We start from the raw sequence: 18,563 nt of genomic DNA on the forward strand, positions 1-18,563 counted from the left end.
ATGGGGAGTTCCAGGGAGCACTGCTTCTCCATAACTGTGTCCTTCCTTGGAGCCATTAATTGTGCTCTTCAATTCCTGGCTTTCCACCTTTTTCTGGATCTGCACCTCCTGGGCAGGGTTGAGCATTGCTATATGTTGAATAACTGCATAACTGGAGAACAACTATTCTTAGAATTTGGGTTGATGAATCAATCTCCACCAGATACTCAATAATCTACTCTCCCTTATTTATTCAGCTGGTGCACTTCATGCAGTTACCTTGTTTGGCCCCATACTACACCTGAGAGATGAGCTATTTAGGTGAGGGGGAGGACATCTTATGGTATGGGACAGAGCTCTGTCCCAATCCTGAGGAAAAACAGAATTCTTCCACAATGGCATTTATTATATACTACAGGGCATATATTCAGGCCCAAGAATAGGCGGAAGAAAAACTAAACTTTCTTGTTCACTGACAATGTCAATGTATCAGAAACTCTTAAGAGAGGTTAAACTGAAAACTGCAAAATAACTACTTATCTATATCAAATAAATATGGTTGATCATCAAAACCAGCTATACACTGAAAAAACCCCATATTTCAAGGTTCTACCTGGACCTACTAGACGAAACAAAATCTTGAGGTGGACTAGGGTTATGGTTAGATTTTGATCATCATTTGGGGCTGGGAACTACTGCCATAAATAACAAAATGATAAATGCCATACCAATACACAGATGTTTAATTTTTAAAGCTACCATTCATTTCTAAGACAAAAGTTGTACTTTGCTGACAGTAGGTAGCTGAAAGTAAGTTTTTAAAACCATAATAAAGAAAAAAACAAATGACTTTTAACAGATGGTTGCAAAGCTTGCAGTTCTGGTTGACATAATTTACAACACAGTGAAAAATGACAAGGTATGGACATGCCAGCTTTCTTTCTGAGGAATTCTGTACAGAGATAAATCTCTCAAGGACATGGCAACGAACATGGCTGGTATTAATTTAGTCCCAAATCAACATAAGTGATTTTTATCTGAGTAGCACCTAGAGGCTTACACTGAAGGGTTTCTGAGAAGGCAGGCTGGAAACAGGTGATCTCCCTTTTAATCTTAGGACCTACTTCAAAAACCAATTTAGTTAGTCAAAAAAGGCCTAACTAAGTATATAGGAAAATCTTTGGCTCATCAAAAATCTCAATCTATAACCTAGGGCAGGCTTTTTCTTGGGGTATGAAGGTATAGGTGGGATAGATCAAAGCCAATTTTATTTTTGTGAGGCACATAATTGGCTCCCTGTCTCCCCAGAGAATGATGCAGGAACTATTAAAATTCAGCATTATCTACAGTTCCTAAGAGTGTACCCAGCAAAAAAAGTTTTTTGTTTTCCTTCTAATTCATATTTTTGGAACCAAGACTATACATATTTGTAGGGAGTTTCAAATTTTCTCCTGCTAGTATTTTGCCAATTGAGATGCATTGTTTAGAATTTTTCATTTTCCTATTAAGTCATAGATAGGCCAGGTGCATTATTTCTTTGACTTCCTGAGGCAAAAGAGGGAAAAGAGCACTGGGACAAGAGATTTGGATTCACATCCCCATTTCATCACTTACTGCTTTTGAACTTTACAAGACCATCCCCCCAAGCCTCAATTTTTCTATTCACAAAATCTTACTTAGTAGGGTTGTGGGAAGATTAAATGAGCTACACGTAAAATCATGTGTAAAACACCCAGCGGGGTCCGTAACTTCTCTACTTCATCCCATGATTTCTCCCATCTCCCATTTTTGTCTGTCTTGTCATTACCTTGTAATGCTTCTCTGTTGTTTACTGTGTGTTAATTTTATATATCTTAAATGGACAACATCACACGATTACTGCCCACAAGAAGTTTACATGGTTTTGGTCTTCCCATTGTGCCAGGCATAGATTTTCATAAAGATGGGTTGTTTAAATGACTGATGACCAATTTCCTTTTCTCCAAAAGTGACCTTGATGTGGCTACTGTTTCAGGAATCTGAATGCCAAAGAAGATTTACCTCCAGAAACATAACAGAACCAATTTGTATCACTGCAAACTTACCAATACCCATGATAGTGGGATCACATCCAGACACAAAATAGCCCACAATTCTTGCCAGTGGTGTGAAGTTATGTTTTTTAACAGCATCTTCACTCGCTATGATAACAGCTCCAGCACCATCGGAAACCCCCTTGGAAACAAACACAGATGATTAACTAGAGGGTAAAAGAATATAGTTAATCAAGCTTTGAGCTAATGGAGTGCTATTAGGATTATGGCAACATATAGGAAGCAGCCCCATAATCTGGAACACAACAAGTAGCACTAGTGATTTGTAGCACTAGTGATAAACTGCTGTATTAAAGAGACTGTCTCAGGCACAGAATACAACCTCACTAATGGAAACAGGAAAGAATGTAAAGGGAAAGCTTATATCCAGATGTGGGTAGATTTAAGAAGAAATCTGGTGAGGTGCATACATAAGGAAGAAAAAGTAAAATAATAAACCAGGTAGATTTCACTGGACAGCACATGGAACTCAGCTCAATGTTATGTGGCAACCTGGATGGGAGGGGAGTTTGGGGGAGAATGGATACATGTGTATGTATGGCTGAGTCCCTTTGCTGCTCATCTGAAACCACCTCAACACTGTTTGCTAGTTGGCTACAGCCCAGTACAAAATAAAAAGTTAAAAAAAAAAAAAACAAACCAGGTAGATTTCCTTCTAACATTCTGAAAAGACTAAGAAATTGGCAGAGTATTATATAAGGGCCCCCTAATTTATTTTGGAGTATGAAAACCCAAATTAACAGAATATGAACACCACTAGCTTAGGCTAAGTAACTGAAGATCAGCATGAAAGGCATATAAAAGATATTGCCTGATCAGTTTGCAGTGAACACATCAAGAAGGGTTCAAGGTAGGCCCAGGTGCTACCTACCGATGCATTCCCTGCAGTAACGGTTCCTTCTTTCTTGAACACTGGAGGAAGTTTATTTAACTGCTCCATGGTTGTTTGGGGCCGAGGATGTTCATCTACTTGCATTGTCTGTTTTCCTTTCTTTGTTTTCACCTCAACTGGTGCCATCTCATTATTAAAGTAGCCAGCATCATTAGCTAAAAGAGTAGAAAGACTATTCATAAGAATGGGAAGAAAAAAAGAACATAAACTAGAAAAATGAAATCAAATATATCCTTCAATTTAATTTCTGTTCTGTCCTTTCCTCTCAGTCTACTTTAATATAAGCTTTTATTACTTACATAACTTACTTTGTCTATTGGAGGATTTAATATACTGTTACCCATGCAGATACATTCTGTAATACTACAATTTTGACATTTTTTTTTACTACAATATTTTTTATAAGGCAGTGCTAGATTATTAGTGTTTGCCTGCTACCTACAGACGTAATGGCATCAAATGGATTTAATGCCTTTTTTTAACTTCTCTGGGTGAGATACAAAATAGTTTAAAAAGTTACCAAGTTGTATTAATACTGATAGTCTACAGGAATGTATTGTACACTTAAAATTTTACTAAGAGGATAGATCTCATGTTAACTGTTTTTATCACAATAAGAAAAAAGGTTACCAAGTTGTCTATGTCACCAAGTCATCTATCAATGAAATTTAATGACAGGCAATGTGAAGAAATTATATGCCCTATTACTGACACAGTTCTAAGTAAAATAGCTTATCTACTTCCAATCCCATTGACTGGAGTGGACAATAGTTAATCTAAAGCTTCAGAAATAGAGTAAGTCAGGAGTGCATGCATGCTCAGTCACTCAGTAGTGTCTGACTCTTTGCAACCCCATGAACTGCAGCCCTCCAGGCTCCTCTATCCAAGGATTTTCCAGGCAAGAATACTGGAGTGGGTTGCCATTTTCTCCTTCAGGGGACATTCCCAACCCAGGGATTGAACTCATGTCTCCTGCACTGGCAGGTGACTCTTTACCACTGAGTTACCCGGGAAGCTCAAGTTAGAAATAATACCACCTTAAAGTTGATGCCATTTCATAACAGGCTAACACTTCCTTTATTTTTTTTTCACAACAATTCTGTTAGAGAAAAAGGGAAGGCAAATATTTTTACCTCTATTATTAGCACAGTGAATAAATACTTGGTGAATAAATGACTGAAGTCAGAAAATCAGTCCATGGCAAAACTACAAACAGACTAACTCTTTACCTTTAGATCAATACCCTTCCACTTAAATGTGTAACTAAAAACAGTATGACTTGGATCAGCTCCATTCCACTTATCCCTCTGAAATACTAAAATGAACTTTATCCTCACTATTTCACTTATTTAATATTCCCTAATTAAGAGTGTCTGCTCATTTAAAACAGTTTAGTTTTCAAAACTCTTTCAGAGGACTAACAAATACTGATAAAAGAACAGCTGTCATTTTGCCCATTTTGGACTGGCTCACCAGCAGTGTGCAGTGTTACACAGGGCACCAGAGCTGAGGCCTGGGGCTAGTTCTGGGTCTCTGAGGCAGGTGCACTTATTTTCAATTAGGAATGGGAGAGGGAACTCATAAAAGGACTCCCAGTGAGTCTTCCCCAAACATACCATCCCCTTCTTGTGAGTATGAGATGCCTCTTGAGGCACCACATCCTCTGCCCCAGCTGCCTCAGAGAGCTAGCACCTCCAGCAGAGTGTATCATAGCCCTCAGAGTCTTCTACTGACCCGTCTGGGGCAAAGTTCAAGTGTCCAGATAGGATGAATTATCCACACTACTTTTTAAGTAGCATTCACATACTTCAAAAGAGAAACTTCCAATTAATTTGCAATCATTAACAGAATATTGAATATTTAAGCATTAAAAACAAAGAAATAATAAAAAAAATACGAGTTTCAAAAGGTATCATTTTAAACAATACTATTGTATGGCCTTTATAATCTAAAAGGATAAAAACCTTTCCTAGTTTTCCTCCTAAAGATATCTGTAATAACCACTTTCACTGACCAGCTTTCCACCTCTGCTGTGACTGCAAGGCGTATCTGTCACAATCTTCTCTGCTTATCTGATGTTTTACAGCAAGATTCTCTGCAGTAACTGCCATCGGCATTTGGATATGTGAATCTGTTAATCCTGTCCACAGAGTGTCTTCCAGCTATTAAAAGACATTGATAAAGTCATTTGTAAAGTGTCTCTTTTGAAAGTAATATGCTAACATTTCTTTAAATAATCAACAGTTCCAACAAAAAAGGTAAAAGTAAAATAAGATTTTCTGATAAGCATTTACTATTACTATGATTTATATTTGGTTCTGAGACATTTTCTAAAAAAACTTGAGGAAAACATAGGCAAAACACTCTCTGACATAAATCACAGCAGGATCCTCTATGACCCACCTCCCAGAGGAACGGAAATAAAAGCAAAAATAAACAAGTGGCACCTAATTAAACTTAAAAGCTTTTGCACAACAAAGGAAACTATAAGCAAGGTGAAAAGACAGCCTTCAGAATGCGAGAAAATAGCACACGAAGCAAGTGACAAAGAATTAATATCAAAAATATACAAGCAGCTCCTGCAGCTCAATTCCAGAAAAATAAACGACCCAATCAAAAAATGGGTCAAAGAACTAAACAGACATTTCTCCAAAGAAGACATACAGATGGCTAACAAACATATGAAAAGATGCTCAATATCACTCATTATCAGAGAAATGTAAATCAAAACCACAATGAGGTACCATCTCACACCAGTCAGAATGGCTGCTATCAAAAAGTCTACAAACAACAAATGCTGGAGAGGGTGCAGAGAAAAAGGAGCCCTCTACACTGTTGGTGGGAATGCAAATTAGTACAGCCACTATGGAGAACAGTATGGAGATTCCTTAAAAAACTGGAAATAGAACTGCCATACGACCTGGCAATCCCACTGCTGGGAATACACACTGAGGAAACCAGAATTGAAAGAGATATGTGTACTCCAATGTTCATTGCAGCACTGTTTACAATAGCCAGGACATGGAAGCAACCTAGATGTCCATTGGTAGACGAATGGATAAGAAAGCTGTGGTACATATACACAATGGAATATTACTCAGTCATTAAAAAGAATGCATTTGAATCAGTTCTAATGAGGTGGATGAAACTGAAGCCTATTATACAGAGTGAAGTTAAGTCAGAAAGAAAAACACCAATATAGTATACTAACGCATATATATGGAATTTAGAAAGATGGTAATGATGACCCTATATGGGAGACAGCAAAAGAAACACAGATGTAAAGAACAATCTTTGGACTCTGTGGGAGAAGGCGAGGGTGGGATGATTTGAGAGGGTAGCGTTGAAACAAACGTGTATATTATCATATGTGAAGCAGATCACCAGTCCAGGTTTGATGCATGAGACATGGTGCTCGGGGCTGGTGCACTGGATGACCCTGGGGGATGGGATGCGGAGGGAGGTGGGAGGGGGATTCTGGATGGGGAACACATGTGTGCCTGTGGCTGATTCATGTCGATGTTTGGCAAAAACCACTACAATATTGTAAAGTAATTAGCCTCCAATTAAAATAAATTAAAAAATAAATAAAAAATAAAAACACCATAATAAAATGCACACATTCTCTGCTCTAAACACAGGGCTCTAAGGAGAAGCAACAATGTTAAATGTGCAGGGTGAGAATGTAGGAAGTCATCCTACAATCAAAACTTAAACTCTCAAGGTTCCATTTCATAAGAAACTTCAATTCTCATGCAACGTTGCCCTGTAGCCACCTCTGCAAGGCAGTTACGAACGCCCTCAGAAAGAGTATAGCTGTGCTCTTTTTTCCATCCCACACCTCCAGTGGTAGGAACAGCAGGTTCTCCCAGATACTGTGAGGCTAAAAAAGCCTGAGATAGGCTGATTTTTGTTATCCAATTAGTTAGTCTCTGATAAATGGGCCCCACCTGTTTCTTCTAGACTGCCTTGTCACCCTTTGAGTTGCTGACCTGTCTTTCCAAAGATTTTCTCAAATGTATTAGGAATCTTAAATATTATCTCATATTATTTAAGTCTTATTCATTTCAACTTTCAAAAAGGCCAGGTGAGAAACAGGGTGGACAGGATAAATCAATGATTATGACTGGGAAAGGACAGCACACTATCACTCTTAACAGTACTACTCAGGCAGTTCATAAACGACTGTTGTTTATCTGACTGACTTGGGACACTATAACCTATTTGAAGAGAATGTTTTCTGTGGTAAAGAAGAAATCTATTCGATGGAGATTGCTCCAGAAATAAAATTTCTATTAATTATGGCAAAGATTTAATTATTTGGCTTACAAGTTGTTCAGTAGAGAGATTAATTCAATCTTTACCCATCTGTTTAATCCATACTTCCCTTCCTTCATCTCCGCAGGTGTTAATTACACTAGCAGAGGTGTGCTGAGATAAAGTCTAATTTTATATGAGTTAAAATGTCAAAATTAACAATTATGAAATAGTTTACAGATTTCAAATAATTCATATCTTGCCAACTCCCTATTAACAGAATTGGTTTAAGTTTTCTTCTCTGCCCCAAAATGGTGTTATTAAAATTACAGTATAATAGCATGAGAAATAATTCTTAAAAATTTTAATGGTTCCAACCTTGAGCTCTGATCCAAACTTAGTTCCAAAACGAATATTTCTGACACAGTAGGGAGCCTGGCTCATGCTTTCAGTTCCTCCACACAAGACAACTTCAGAGTCTCTAGAACAAATTTCCTATTTAAAAACAAACAACAGCACCAAAATCTTTTTATTGTGACAGAAATATGTATTAAGCAGTAAACCAATAGTAAAGCTAATAAGTACCCTTGCTTACAGTAAAACTTTCATATTATAGTGTCTCAAAGGAAAATAAAAGTAATTTCAAAGTGAATGTTAAAATATTCATTCCCAAGATATAAGGAGGAAAAAAACTAGCAGACTTTTCAATCATTTATGCAGAAGTAACAAATCCTACCTACATTTTGACAAGGAATGGTAATTCTTAACTCAATACACATCTTGAAAACTAGCAGAGATATTAATGTCTAGTATAAATGTAGAGATTGCCAGCAGATAAAGAATAAGCCCTTAAAAAGGCAAAAGTAAAATTTATCTTATTAATCAATGAACCTGACGTAGACCAGATTTATAAAAACTATGTTAACCTAGGGTAGTCATAAAGAGGAATCTGTTTATTCCAATTTTTTCCACTATTTACATTTCTCAGAAAAACAGCAAATAACAATCTTCCAAGAGCCCAATGTTTAAAATGATTGCTAGGAAAATCAGGGTCGCTACCTAAGATATATTGTAACAGGAATAAATAAACGTGAAAGTAACTTGTTCATTACGTTTTATCTTTCATTTTATTTTGTAATAAAATATGAAGACTTTGAAAACATGAAGACATTGTCAAATTAAATTTTACTGTATCCCTTTTCCCTATGCTCAAGGGAGGAAATCTATTTGCCCAACTACCCCTCAAAGAGATCATGCTAGCTTGTCCTTTGACCAACAGTATTATTCAGTACCTTTATAATAAAATACATTTCTTATCATCCTCTAAATTCTCCAACTCCCTTCCTTACCTTATAGTCTTTATTCACTGTTTTGAACTGCCTTACCTAGAACTCTTGCAGACCTGGCATCAGATTCTGCCTCTACAACTTAGTAAACTTAATGCCTTTAATAATCAATTTCCTTGCCTATAAAATAGGAATAACAGTTCTTGCCTCACAGGACTGTTGTGAAGATTAAGTGAGATACTGAATGTAAATCTAGCACAGTGTCTGGCACATAGGAAGCACTCAATAAAAATGAGTCATGACTAGCTTTGTCAAAACTGTGATAAAATACACATAACATAAAAAGTACCATTCTAATCAATTCTAACTGTGCAAGTCATTAAGCACATTCACATTGTTATGCAACCAACCACCATTACTTCCAGAAGTCTTATAAGCTTCCAAACTGAAACCCTGTATCCATTAAACATTAACTCCCCATTTTCTCTTCCCCACCAGCCCTAGCAATCCCCATTTTACTTTCTGTCTCTATGAATCTGACCACTCTAGAGACCTCATATAAGTGGACTCATACAGTATGTGTCTTTTAGTGACTGGCTTATTCCATTTAGCAAAGTGTTTCCAGGGCGCATCACTAGCTTTTATGAAATGATTTTCTTGCATGTTCGTAATGTACTCATCAAAAAAGATTTTCTTTCTATAAATATTTGTCCAAGAAAAATCAAATATTGACCTCTCTTCATAAATACTATAAAATTGAAAACCTAGAGTTACACTGAAGCGAGGCATTTCCTCTACTATTAATATTTTCAGAGAATTCAATAAAATGCTGCTCTTACCTGACATCCACTCACAATGGACTGGAAACCAGAGCCACAGAGCCTGTTAATAGTAACAGCTGGGATCTCTTTTGGGATTCCCACACGCAAACCAACATGTCTTGCCAAGTATATAGCATCTGAAGAACTCTGGAACAGAAGGAAAAGAAAAAGAATTGCCTCTATAAATCTAGGAAATCAAGAAGAAGGACAAAATATACTAAAACGTCCACAATCTTTAAACAATTATAAACAATGTGGCTCTAAGGTACAACATAATACATACAGGTATAACGTATTTTATACAGTAAGTGTGAATGATTTGAATATATACTGTAATTTGGTTGACTGGTTTTTAAACAAACTAAGTATGAGAAATTCTTATATTAAATCTTTAGGAGAATACAGAATTTTATAACAATCAGAGCTGTTTAAAAATGGAATAGGCTATCTCAAAGTAGTATGTTCTTTAACAAAGGATGCATTGGAGACTGTGGTTCGCAACCTTGGCTGCACACTGTAATAACCAGGGAAGCTTTATTAACATAGAAACACACATAAAACAAGGTTATTTTTTGCTCAGTTAACAAATATTTTGTGGCTGGAGGCTCACAGGAACTGTCATTTCACTGGGAATGGTTGTTCAGCAGTTGCTAATTTAACGAACTCAGCAACTATACAAAACATTATATTGAATATTGAGAACTGACTACCATGAACAGCTGTGTGCCAATAAATTAGATGCACACATGTTAAGTCACTTCAGTCATGTCTGACTCTTTGTGACTCTATGGACTGTAGCCTGCCAGGCTCCTGTGTCCATGCGGATTCTCCACACAAGAATACTGGAGTGGACTGGCATGCCCTCCTCCAGGAGATCTTCCCAACCTGGGGATCAAGCCCATGTCTCTTAAGTCTTCTGCATTGGCAAGCAAGTACTTTAACACTAATGCCACCTAGGAAGCCCAATAAATTAAACAACTCAGGTGATGAGGAAAAATGCTTTGAAAGAAATAAACTACCAAAACCAAGTCAAGAAAAAATAGACAATCAGAATAGACCTATAACAAGTGAGTTGAGTTGAGTTGAGTTCAGTCACTCAGTTGTGTCCAACTCTTTGCAACCCCATGGACTGCCAGGCCTCCCTGTCCATCACCAACTCCCGGAGTTTACTCAAACTCATGTCCATTGAGTCAGTGATGCCATCCAACCATCTCATCCTCTGTTGTCCCTTTCTCCTCCTGCCTTGAATCTTTCGCAGCATCACGGTCTTTTCAAATGAGTCAGTTCTTCGCATCAAGTGGCCAAAGTATTGGAGTTTCAGCTTCAACATCAGTCCTTCCAATGAATATTCAGGACTGATTTCCTTTAGGATGGACTGGTTGGATCTCCTTGCAGTCCAAAGGACTCTCCAGAGTCTTCTCCAACACCACAGTTCAAAAGCATCAATTCTTTGGCGCTCAGCTTTCGTTATAGTCCAACTCTCACATCCACACGACTACTGGAAAAATCATAGCCTTGAATAGACGGGAACTCTGTTGGCAAAGTAATGTCTCTGCTTTTTAATAAGCTGTCTAGGTTGGTCATAACTTTTCTTCCAAGGAGCAAGTGTCTTTTAATTTCATGGCTTCAGTCACCATCTGCAGTGATTTTGGAGCACAAGAAAATAAAGTCTGTCACTGTTTCCACTGTTTCCCCATCTATTTGCCATGAAGTGATGGGACCAGATGGCACTATCTTAGTTTTCTGAATGTTGAGTTTTAAGTCAACTTTTTCACTCTCCTCTTTCATCATGAGTTCTTTAGTTCTTCTTTCCTTTCTGCGTAAGCATGGAGTCATTCTGCATATCTGAGGTTATTGATATTTCTCCTGGCAATCTTGATTCCAACTTGTGCTTCATCCAGTCCAGCATTTCTCATGATGTACTCTGCATAGAAGTTAAATAAGCAGGGTGACAATATACAGCCTTGACGTACTCCTTTCCCAATTTGGAACCAGTCTGTTGTTCCATGTCCAGTTCTAATTGTTGCTTCTTGACCTGCATACAAATTTCTCAGGAGGCAGGTGAGGTGGTCTGGTATTCCCATCTCTTTCAGAATTTTCCACAGTTTGTTGTGATCCACACAGTCAAAGGCTTTGGTATAGTCAATAAAGCAGAAGTAGATGTTTTTCTGGGACTTTCTTGCTTTTTTGATGATCCAACGGATGTTGGCAATTAGATCTCTGGTTCCTCTGCCTTTGCTAAATCCAGCTTGAACATCTGGAAGTTCACGGTTCACATATTGCTGAAGCCTGGCTTGTAGAATTTTGAGCATTATTTTGCTAGCATGTGGACTTCCCTTATGGCTCAGCTGGTAAAGAATCCGCCTGCAATGCAGAAGACCTGGGTTCAATCCCCGGGTTGGGAAGATCCTCTGGAGAAGGGAAAGGCTACTCACTCTAGTATTCTGGCCTGGAGAATTCCATGGACTGTATAGTCTATGGGGCTGCAAAGAGTCAGACACGACTGAGCAACTTTCACTTCACTTTCACTTGCTAGTGTGTGAGATAAGTACAATTGTGTGGGAGTTTGAGCATTCTTTGGTATTGCCTTTCTTTGGGATTGGAATGAAAACTGACCTTTTCCAGTCCTGTTGCCACGGCTGAGTTTTCCAAATTTGCTGGCATACTGAGTGCAGCACTTTCTTTTGCTGGCATATTGAGTGCAGCATCATCTTTAAGGATTTGAAATAGCTCAACTGGAATTCCATCACCTCCACTAGCTTTGTTCGTAGTGATGCTTCCTAGGGCCCACTTGACTTCACATTCCAGGATGTCTGGCTCTAGGTGAGTGATCACACCATCGTGATTATCTGGGTCACGAAGATCTTTTCTGTATAGATCTTCTGTGTATTCTTGCCACCTCTTCTTCATATCTGCTGCTTTTGTTAGGTCCATACCATTTCTGTCCTTTATTTTGCCCATCTTTGCATGAAATGTTGCTCCCTTGGTATCTCTAATTTTCTTGAAGAGAAATATTTCCCATTCTATTGTTTTCCTCTATTTCTTTGCACTGATCACTGAGGAAGGCTTTCTTATCTCTCCTTGCTATTCTTTGGAACTCTCCATTCAAATGGGTATATCTTTCCTTTTCTCCTTTGCCTTTAGCTTCTCTTCTTTTCATAGCTGTTTGTAAGGCCTCCTCAGACAACTATTTTGCCTTTTTGCATTTCTTTCTCTTGGGGTGAAGACTGAATTAATTAGTACAAAACACTACTCACAAAAAAAGACAGACGGGCTTCATTACTGAATACCACCAAACATTTAAAGAAGATACCAGTAATTCACGAACTGTTCCTAAAGAATAGAAAAGGATCACTTCCCAATTCAGCATGAAGCCAGAATTATACTGATTAAAAAAATCAGACAAAGACATCACAAAAACTACTGATTAATATCTCTTATGAATATGGGTATAAAATCTTCAATAAAAAACTAGCAAACAGAATTCAGCAATTTAGAAAAAGAATTATACACTATGACCAGTGCAAGGGTCATCGAGAAATGTAAGGTTTCATCACCTGAAAGTCAATTAATTTATCACACTGTATCAACAGAATAAAAATAAAAAATCATATGATTATCTCAGTTGACATAGAAAAAGCAACTGACAAAATCTAACAACTTTTCATGATAAAAACACTCAACAACCTAGGAATAGAAAAAGAATTTCCTCAATCTGATAAAGGAAATCTACAAAAACCCACATAACACCATACTTAATGCAGAAAGACCAGAGGCTTTCCCCCACAGTATCAGGAACAAGAGAGCAATATCCATTTTTTGTCACTTTTATTCAACATCAGAGTTTCTAGACAGAGTAATGAGGCAAGAAAAATAAACACAAAAGTAAAAGAAATACAGATTGGAAAGGGAGAAGCAAAATTATCTCTGCTCTCAGATGACATGATGTTATATATAAAAAATCCAAGTAATCAACTAGAAAACCATTAGAACTAATAAATGAGTTTTGCAAGGTTTCAGGATATAAGATTAATATATAAAAATCAACTGTATTTCTTTTTTCTTAAAATCAACTGCATTTCTATACACTTGCTATGAACAATCTGAAAATTAAATAAGAAAACAATTTCATTCACAATAGTATGTAAAAGAATAAAATACTTAGGAATAATTGTTGAGATGGCAATACTCTGCAAACTGACCTACAGATTCAAAACAATCCTATCAGAATCTTAGCTGACTTTTTCATAGAAATTCTAAAATATGAATTTTAGAATCTGTTTGTCCATTTGCAGGAGGCCCAGAATAGCCAAAACAACTTTGAAAAGAAAAACTGAGGAGACTCATATTTCTTGATTTCTAAACTTACTATGAAGCAATGATAATGAAGATAATCAAGACAGTGTGGAACTGACATATAAAGGACAGACATACAGATAAGTGCAATAGAATGAGGAATCGAAAAATAAAATCATGTGTCTATGGCCAGCTGATTTTCAATAACAGTGCCAAGACCGTCCAATGGGAGAAAGAAGAGTCTTTTCAAATGGTGCTAGAACAACTGGATAGTCATATGTAAAAGAATGAATTTGAACCTGTACCTCAAAACATATATAAAAATTAAATAAAAATAAACCAAAGACCTAAATGTATGAGCTAAAACTTAGAAGAAAACATAGGAATAAATCTTCACGACCTTAGATTTGGAAATAGATTCTTAGATAATGAAACTAAAAGCCTGAGCAATAACAACCAAAATTGGGCTTCATCAAAATTCAAAATTTTCATACTCTAAAGGATACAATTAAGAAATGAAAAGATAATCAAGTATAGAAAAATATTTGCAGATCATGTTATCTGTTAAGGGACTTGTATCTAGGATATAAAAACAACACTTATGAATCAACAATGAAAAGACAAATAACTTAATTAAAAAGTGGGAAAAGGATATTAATTAGACATTCTCCAAGAATCCGGCTACAATGCAGGAGACCCCAGTTCAGTTCCTGGGTCGGGAAGATCCACTGGAGAAGGGATAGGTTACCCACTCCGGTATTCTTGGGCTTCCCTTGTGGCTCAGCTGGTAAAGAATCCGCCTGTAATGTGGGAGACCTGGGTTCGATCCCTGGGTTGGAAAGATCCCCTGGAGAAGGGAATATAGCTACCCTCTCCAGTATTCTGGCCTGGAGAATTCCAGGGACTGTACAGTAAAAGGGGTTGCAAAGAGTCAGACACCACTGAGTGACTTTCACTTTCACTTTCAAGAAGATATAGCAATGGACACAAGCTCATGAAATTATGTTCAGTATCATCAATCATCAGGGAAATGCAAATTAAAACCACAATGAGATACTACTTCACATTCACTAGCATGGCTACAGTGATTAAAAAAAAAAGACGTACAATAACAAGTGTTGACAAGAATGTGGAGAAAGTGGAACCTTCGTACCCTGTAGACTGGAATGTAAAATGTTCAGCTGCTTTGGAAAGCAATCTGAAAGCTTTTGAAACAACTAAATGTAGAGGTAACATATAACCTAGCATTTACACTCATAGGCATACACCGAAGGGAAATGAAAACCTGTGTCCGCACAGAAACTTGTACATGATGTTCAAAGCAGTGTTATTCACAGCGGACAATTGTGCGCCTCTCCCTGAGCCTTCTCCTGGCTCTAAGAGCTGAAAGCACGCAGTGCAGGAGGTGGCAGTAGTCTCAAGGCTTCTCACCCAGTCTGGAAACACTTTATAAGCCAGAAGAACAGTGACTAGGGCTCTAGTACTGTCAGCGGCAGGGCTTCCCAGGTGACTAGCGGTAAAGAACCCACCTGCCAATGCAGGAGATGTTAAGATGCAGGTTCAGTCCCTGGGTTGGGAAGATCCCCTGGAGGAGGGCTTGGCAACCTGCTCCAGTATCCTTGACTGGAGAATCCCATGGACAGAGGAGCCTGGTGGGCTATATAGTCCACAGGGCTGCACAGTCAGACACGACTGAAGGGACTTAGCACCAATGAGGTGTGAGAAGAGTAAGAGCGTCCCCATATCTTGACCACACTTTGAAGGCATGTTTAGCTTTCAATTATTGCAAATGAATGATTTATTTTGTACACCATATATAGCAAGGTAGAGGGTAAAAGAGCTTCTCATTCCCCACAACAAACATTGACCAAACTTCTACTGTGTGTAAGAAATTATAGACGATGTATTGCATTGCTTGGGCTTGCTATTCTCCCTAGGTGGCACACAGAGAGAACCAATTTACTTCAAGTAAGTCAAGGGAATTAATCTGTTATTTAAGAAACAATGAAATGTATCCCAAGTCCCAGACAGATATGTAGTTTCCAAACATATGCTCCTTTGAATTATATATGCCACTGCTTCGGGGGTCAGGGAATTGCTTAAATTATTGAATACCTTTAACTATTATTAACTTGTATACCATTATGACATGTTAAAGGAATTATTTTTAGAAACTGATAAACGAAAGCAATAGGAGTGAATACTTCCCTTCTGCCCTACTAACCTGCATGACATTGCCTACGACGACACTGTCAACAGTTTCAGGTGAGACTTTGCCAGCAGACAAGGCAGCCCTGGCAGCAAACTCAGCCATGTCAGTAGGTGTGAAGTCTTTCAGAAGACCTCCATAAGCTCCAAAGGGGGTCCGCTTAGCAGCAACGATGAACACACCTATTGCAAGGAGAATTTATAAGCAATTGCAGATTAGTCAGTATCCCTAACATGCTTTGAATAATTCTCTGTGAACTTTACTATAAAGCACAATTTTCAATCAAATGACTGAAAATCTCTGTCGCGTAATACATAGCATGGGTCACACACACAAGCAGTCCTAAGGGTTATCATTTTGATCAATACCTGCATGCTGGCAGCAAGAACTGCTCGGCAGGCTATGATGCAAATCCTTGTTGGCTGGACAACATTTTTATAACCTGATTATTGGCTGATGATTTGTTTAAAATGGAAACGCTTCTATTTGCTGAAATATATTGCTTAGTCATAAAATCAAAGACTCTCCCAACTAAAGGTGCCACTCACACTATGAACGTCCTCCAGACTATTTCTGACAAAAGGTCCTCTCTAACTTGTGCTAAAGGCATGCTCTACTGTGTGAACCAGTGTTACCATGAATGGGCAACATAATGATTTTTTTCTCACACTGAACTGGCCTGGCTTGCCAAATCGTCCATCCACCAATCCCAGTTCTATCCAAATGCATCCCAAACTCAGTTTATATAGCTTCTAGAATATATGCTGCTTTGAATTTGTATTATATATGTCACTGCTTCTAGAGTCAGAGGATGACTCAGATTACGAATTTCAAATAACTTGAACTATTATCTGTTACTCTTAGAATAAAATGGGCAAAATAGATACCCTTTATCATGGGTAGCCCCTCCAGTACCTGATGTCAGATAACATGTAAAACTCCCAGACCTAAATTCTCTTTTCTGAAGTATGTAAAAAGTATCATTTCAATAATTCCTTAATTCTGGCTGTCTTCTTCTAAAGACACTCTAGTTCACTAATATCCTATTATAATATGTGTCAGAGTATAACAAAGTTTCCTACATCTGACCTAACCACAAAGGATACAAAGGAATTATCTATACATCTATTAATGCAAAGACTACAAATCTGCAGTATCACTACTGGTTCAATTGGTGTCCCTGTACAGACAGACACAAACTGCCCCTTCTCAAGGCACTCTAGTGCCACTAAAGGAAAAAAAGTCATGTTTAACAAATCTACAAGGACCAGGATGTGAGAGGCACCCACTAGAGTAGCAAAATGCAAAAATGCAAAGCCTGCATACTGGGGAACAGCATCAGTTAACAGCTGCTTCATCACATTAACATTTATTAGGCACTAGACATCTCGTCACTTGTCATATAATATCTAATCTTCCCAAACAACTCTGCAGGTAAATATTATAGTCAACATATAGGGGGTACTAACTGTATGACAGACTTCAGGCTTTATGCTTTGCATACGCTAAATTCTCTCAAAGACAATCTGAGCACACATTTCCACATCTTGCCAAGAAATTATGAGACTTTCTAACAATGGGTTTGTGCCCAGATACACAATTCTCCTTTATGTCAGGGATCTCTTTTGATAGAACAAACTAAACCTATCCTAAAAAATTTCCAGCTTTTTCTTTGATTTCTACTTTGAGAAATTTACAGTCTAAAAGAATGTTAGGAGCAACATACATAACTATAATTTAGAACAGATCCAATTGGTTATTTAAAGATAAAACATTCAGATATTTACAAAAGGCCATAAATATTAAAGTGAAAGTGTCACTCAGTCATGTCCAGCTCTTTGCAACCCCATGGACTGCAGACCATCAAGCTCCTCTGTCCATGGAACTCTCTAGGCAAGAGTGTTTGCCATTTCCTTCTCCAGGGGATCTTCCCGACCCAGGGATTGAACACATGTCTCTCGCATTGCAGGCAGACCCTTTACCGACTGAGCCACCAGGGAAGCAAAATATTAGCTTAGTGCATTACAAATGTTTGCCTCTGACAGACGGGCTATTCTGTGCCACTGTATCTTCCTATCTGTGTGCTCAGTTACTAAGTCATGTCCGACTCTTTGTGATCCCATAGACTGTAGCCAGCCTGCTTCCTCTCTCCATGGGGATTTCCAGGTAAGAATACTGGAGTGGGATGCCATTTCCTCTTCCAGGGGCTCTTACAGACCTAGGGATCAAAACCTTGTTTCCTGCACTGGCGGGTGAGTTCTGTAGCACTGAGCCACCAGGGAAGGCCATGCCTTCCTGTAAATGTCTTTTAATCCTCCTTGATTGACAGTCTCGGCCTTTTTTCACATCAGTGTTTACTTTATTTCATTTTTCTTTCCCCTTTGCTTGCTTTATTCCTAATTTTGGTACAGTCCTATCTCTGGTCATCACCTAGTACGCTCCAATTTGGCCAACTCTTCAGTAGACACTGACGATAGAGAAGAATGGCTTCCTCAAGTGCCCAGAAAATGAAGAAAAATAGGCAAGTGAAGAGTAGATATGGAAAAAGGGAATAGCACACGGTGAACGTTCAAGTTGCTTATAGCTGTTAACTTGTAGGCCAGCATTCTACACTGAATACAAGGGCTAGAATTAAAAAACTCAGTCTTGCTAGCTTGAAGAATAAGAAAACTGAGTTTGCAGCAATCACAGCTACTGGGAACTGAGGGGGGTTTGTGAAAGAAAAGGACC

The 18,563-nt window shown here is 38.0% G+C and overlaps 1 protein-coding gene across 4 annotated transcripts in view; it reads right to left on the reverse strand.

The window, feature by feature from the left end:
• The window catches only part of ACAA2 (acetyl-CoA acyltransferase 2), a 39,072-nt gene that overhangs the window by 14,132 nt on the left and 6,377 nt on the right, over positions 1–18,563 (reverse strand). For all 4 annotated transcript variants that reach the window (XM_043888877.1, XM_043888881.1, XM_043888878.1 and 1 more), the window contains exons 2-7: positions 15,849–16,015; positions 9,347–9,475; positions 7,600–7,716; positions 4,979–5,126; positions 2,944–3,119; positions 2,064–2,193 (exon numbers count right to left, since the gene is read on the reverse strand). In XM_043888877.1, coding sequence (XP_043744812.1) covers positions 2,064–2,193; positions 2,944–3,119; positions 4,979–5,126; positions 7,600–7,716; positions 9,347–9,475; positions 15,849–16,015 — 867 coding nt within the window. The remainder of the gene's footprint in view (positions 1–2,063; positions 2,194–2,943; positions 3,120–4,978; positions 5,127–7,599; positions 7,717–9,346; positions 9,476–15,848; positions 16,016–18,563) is intronic.

This window comes from Cervus elaphus, chromosome 27 (genome assembly GCF_910594005.1).
Source record: "Cervus elaphus chromosome 27, mCerEla1.1, whole genome shotgun sequence".
Classification (NCBI taxonomy): domain Eukaryota; kingdom Metazoa; phylum Chordata; class Mammalia; order Artiodactyla; family Cervidae; genus Cervus; species Cervus elaphus.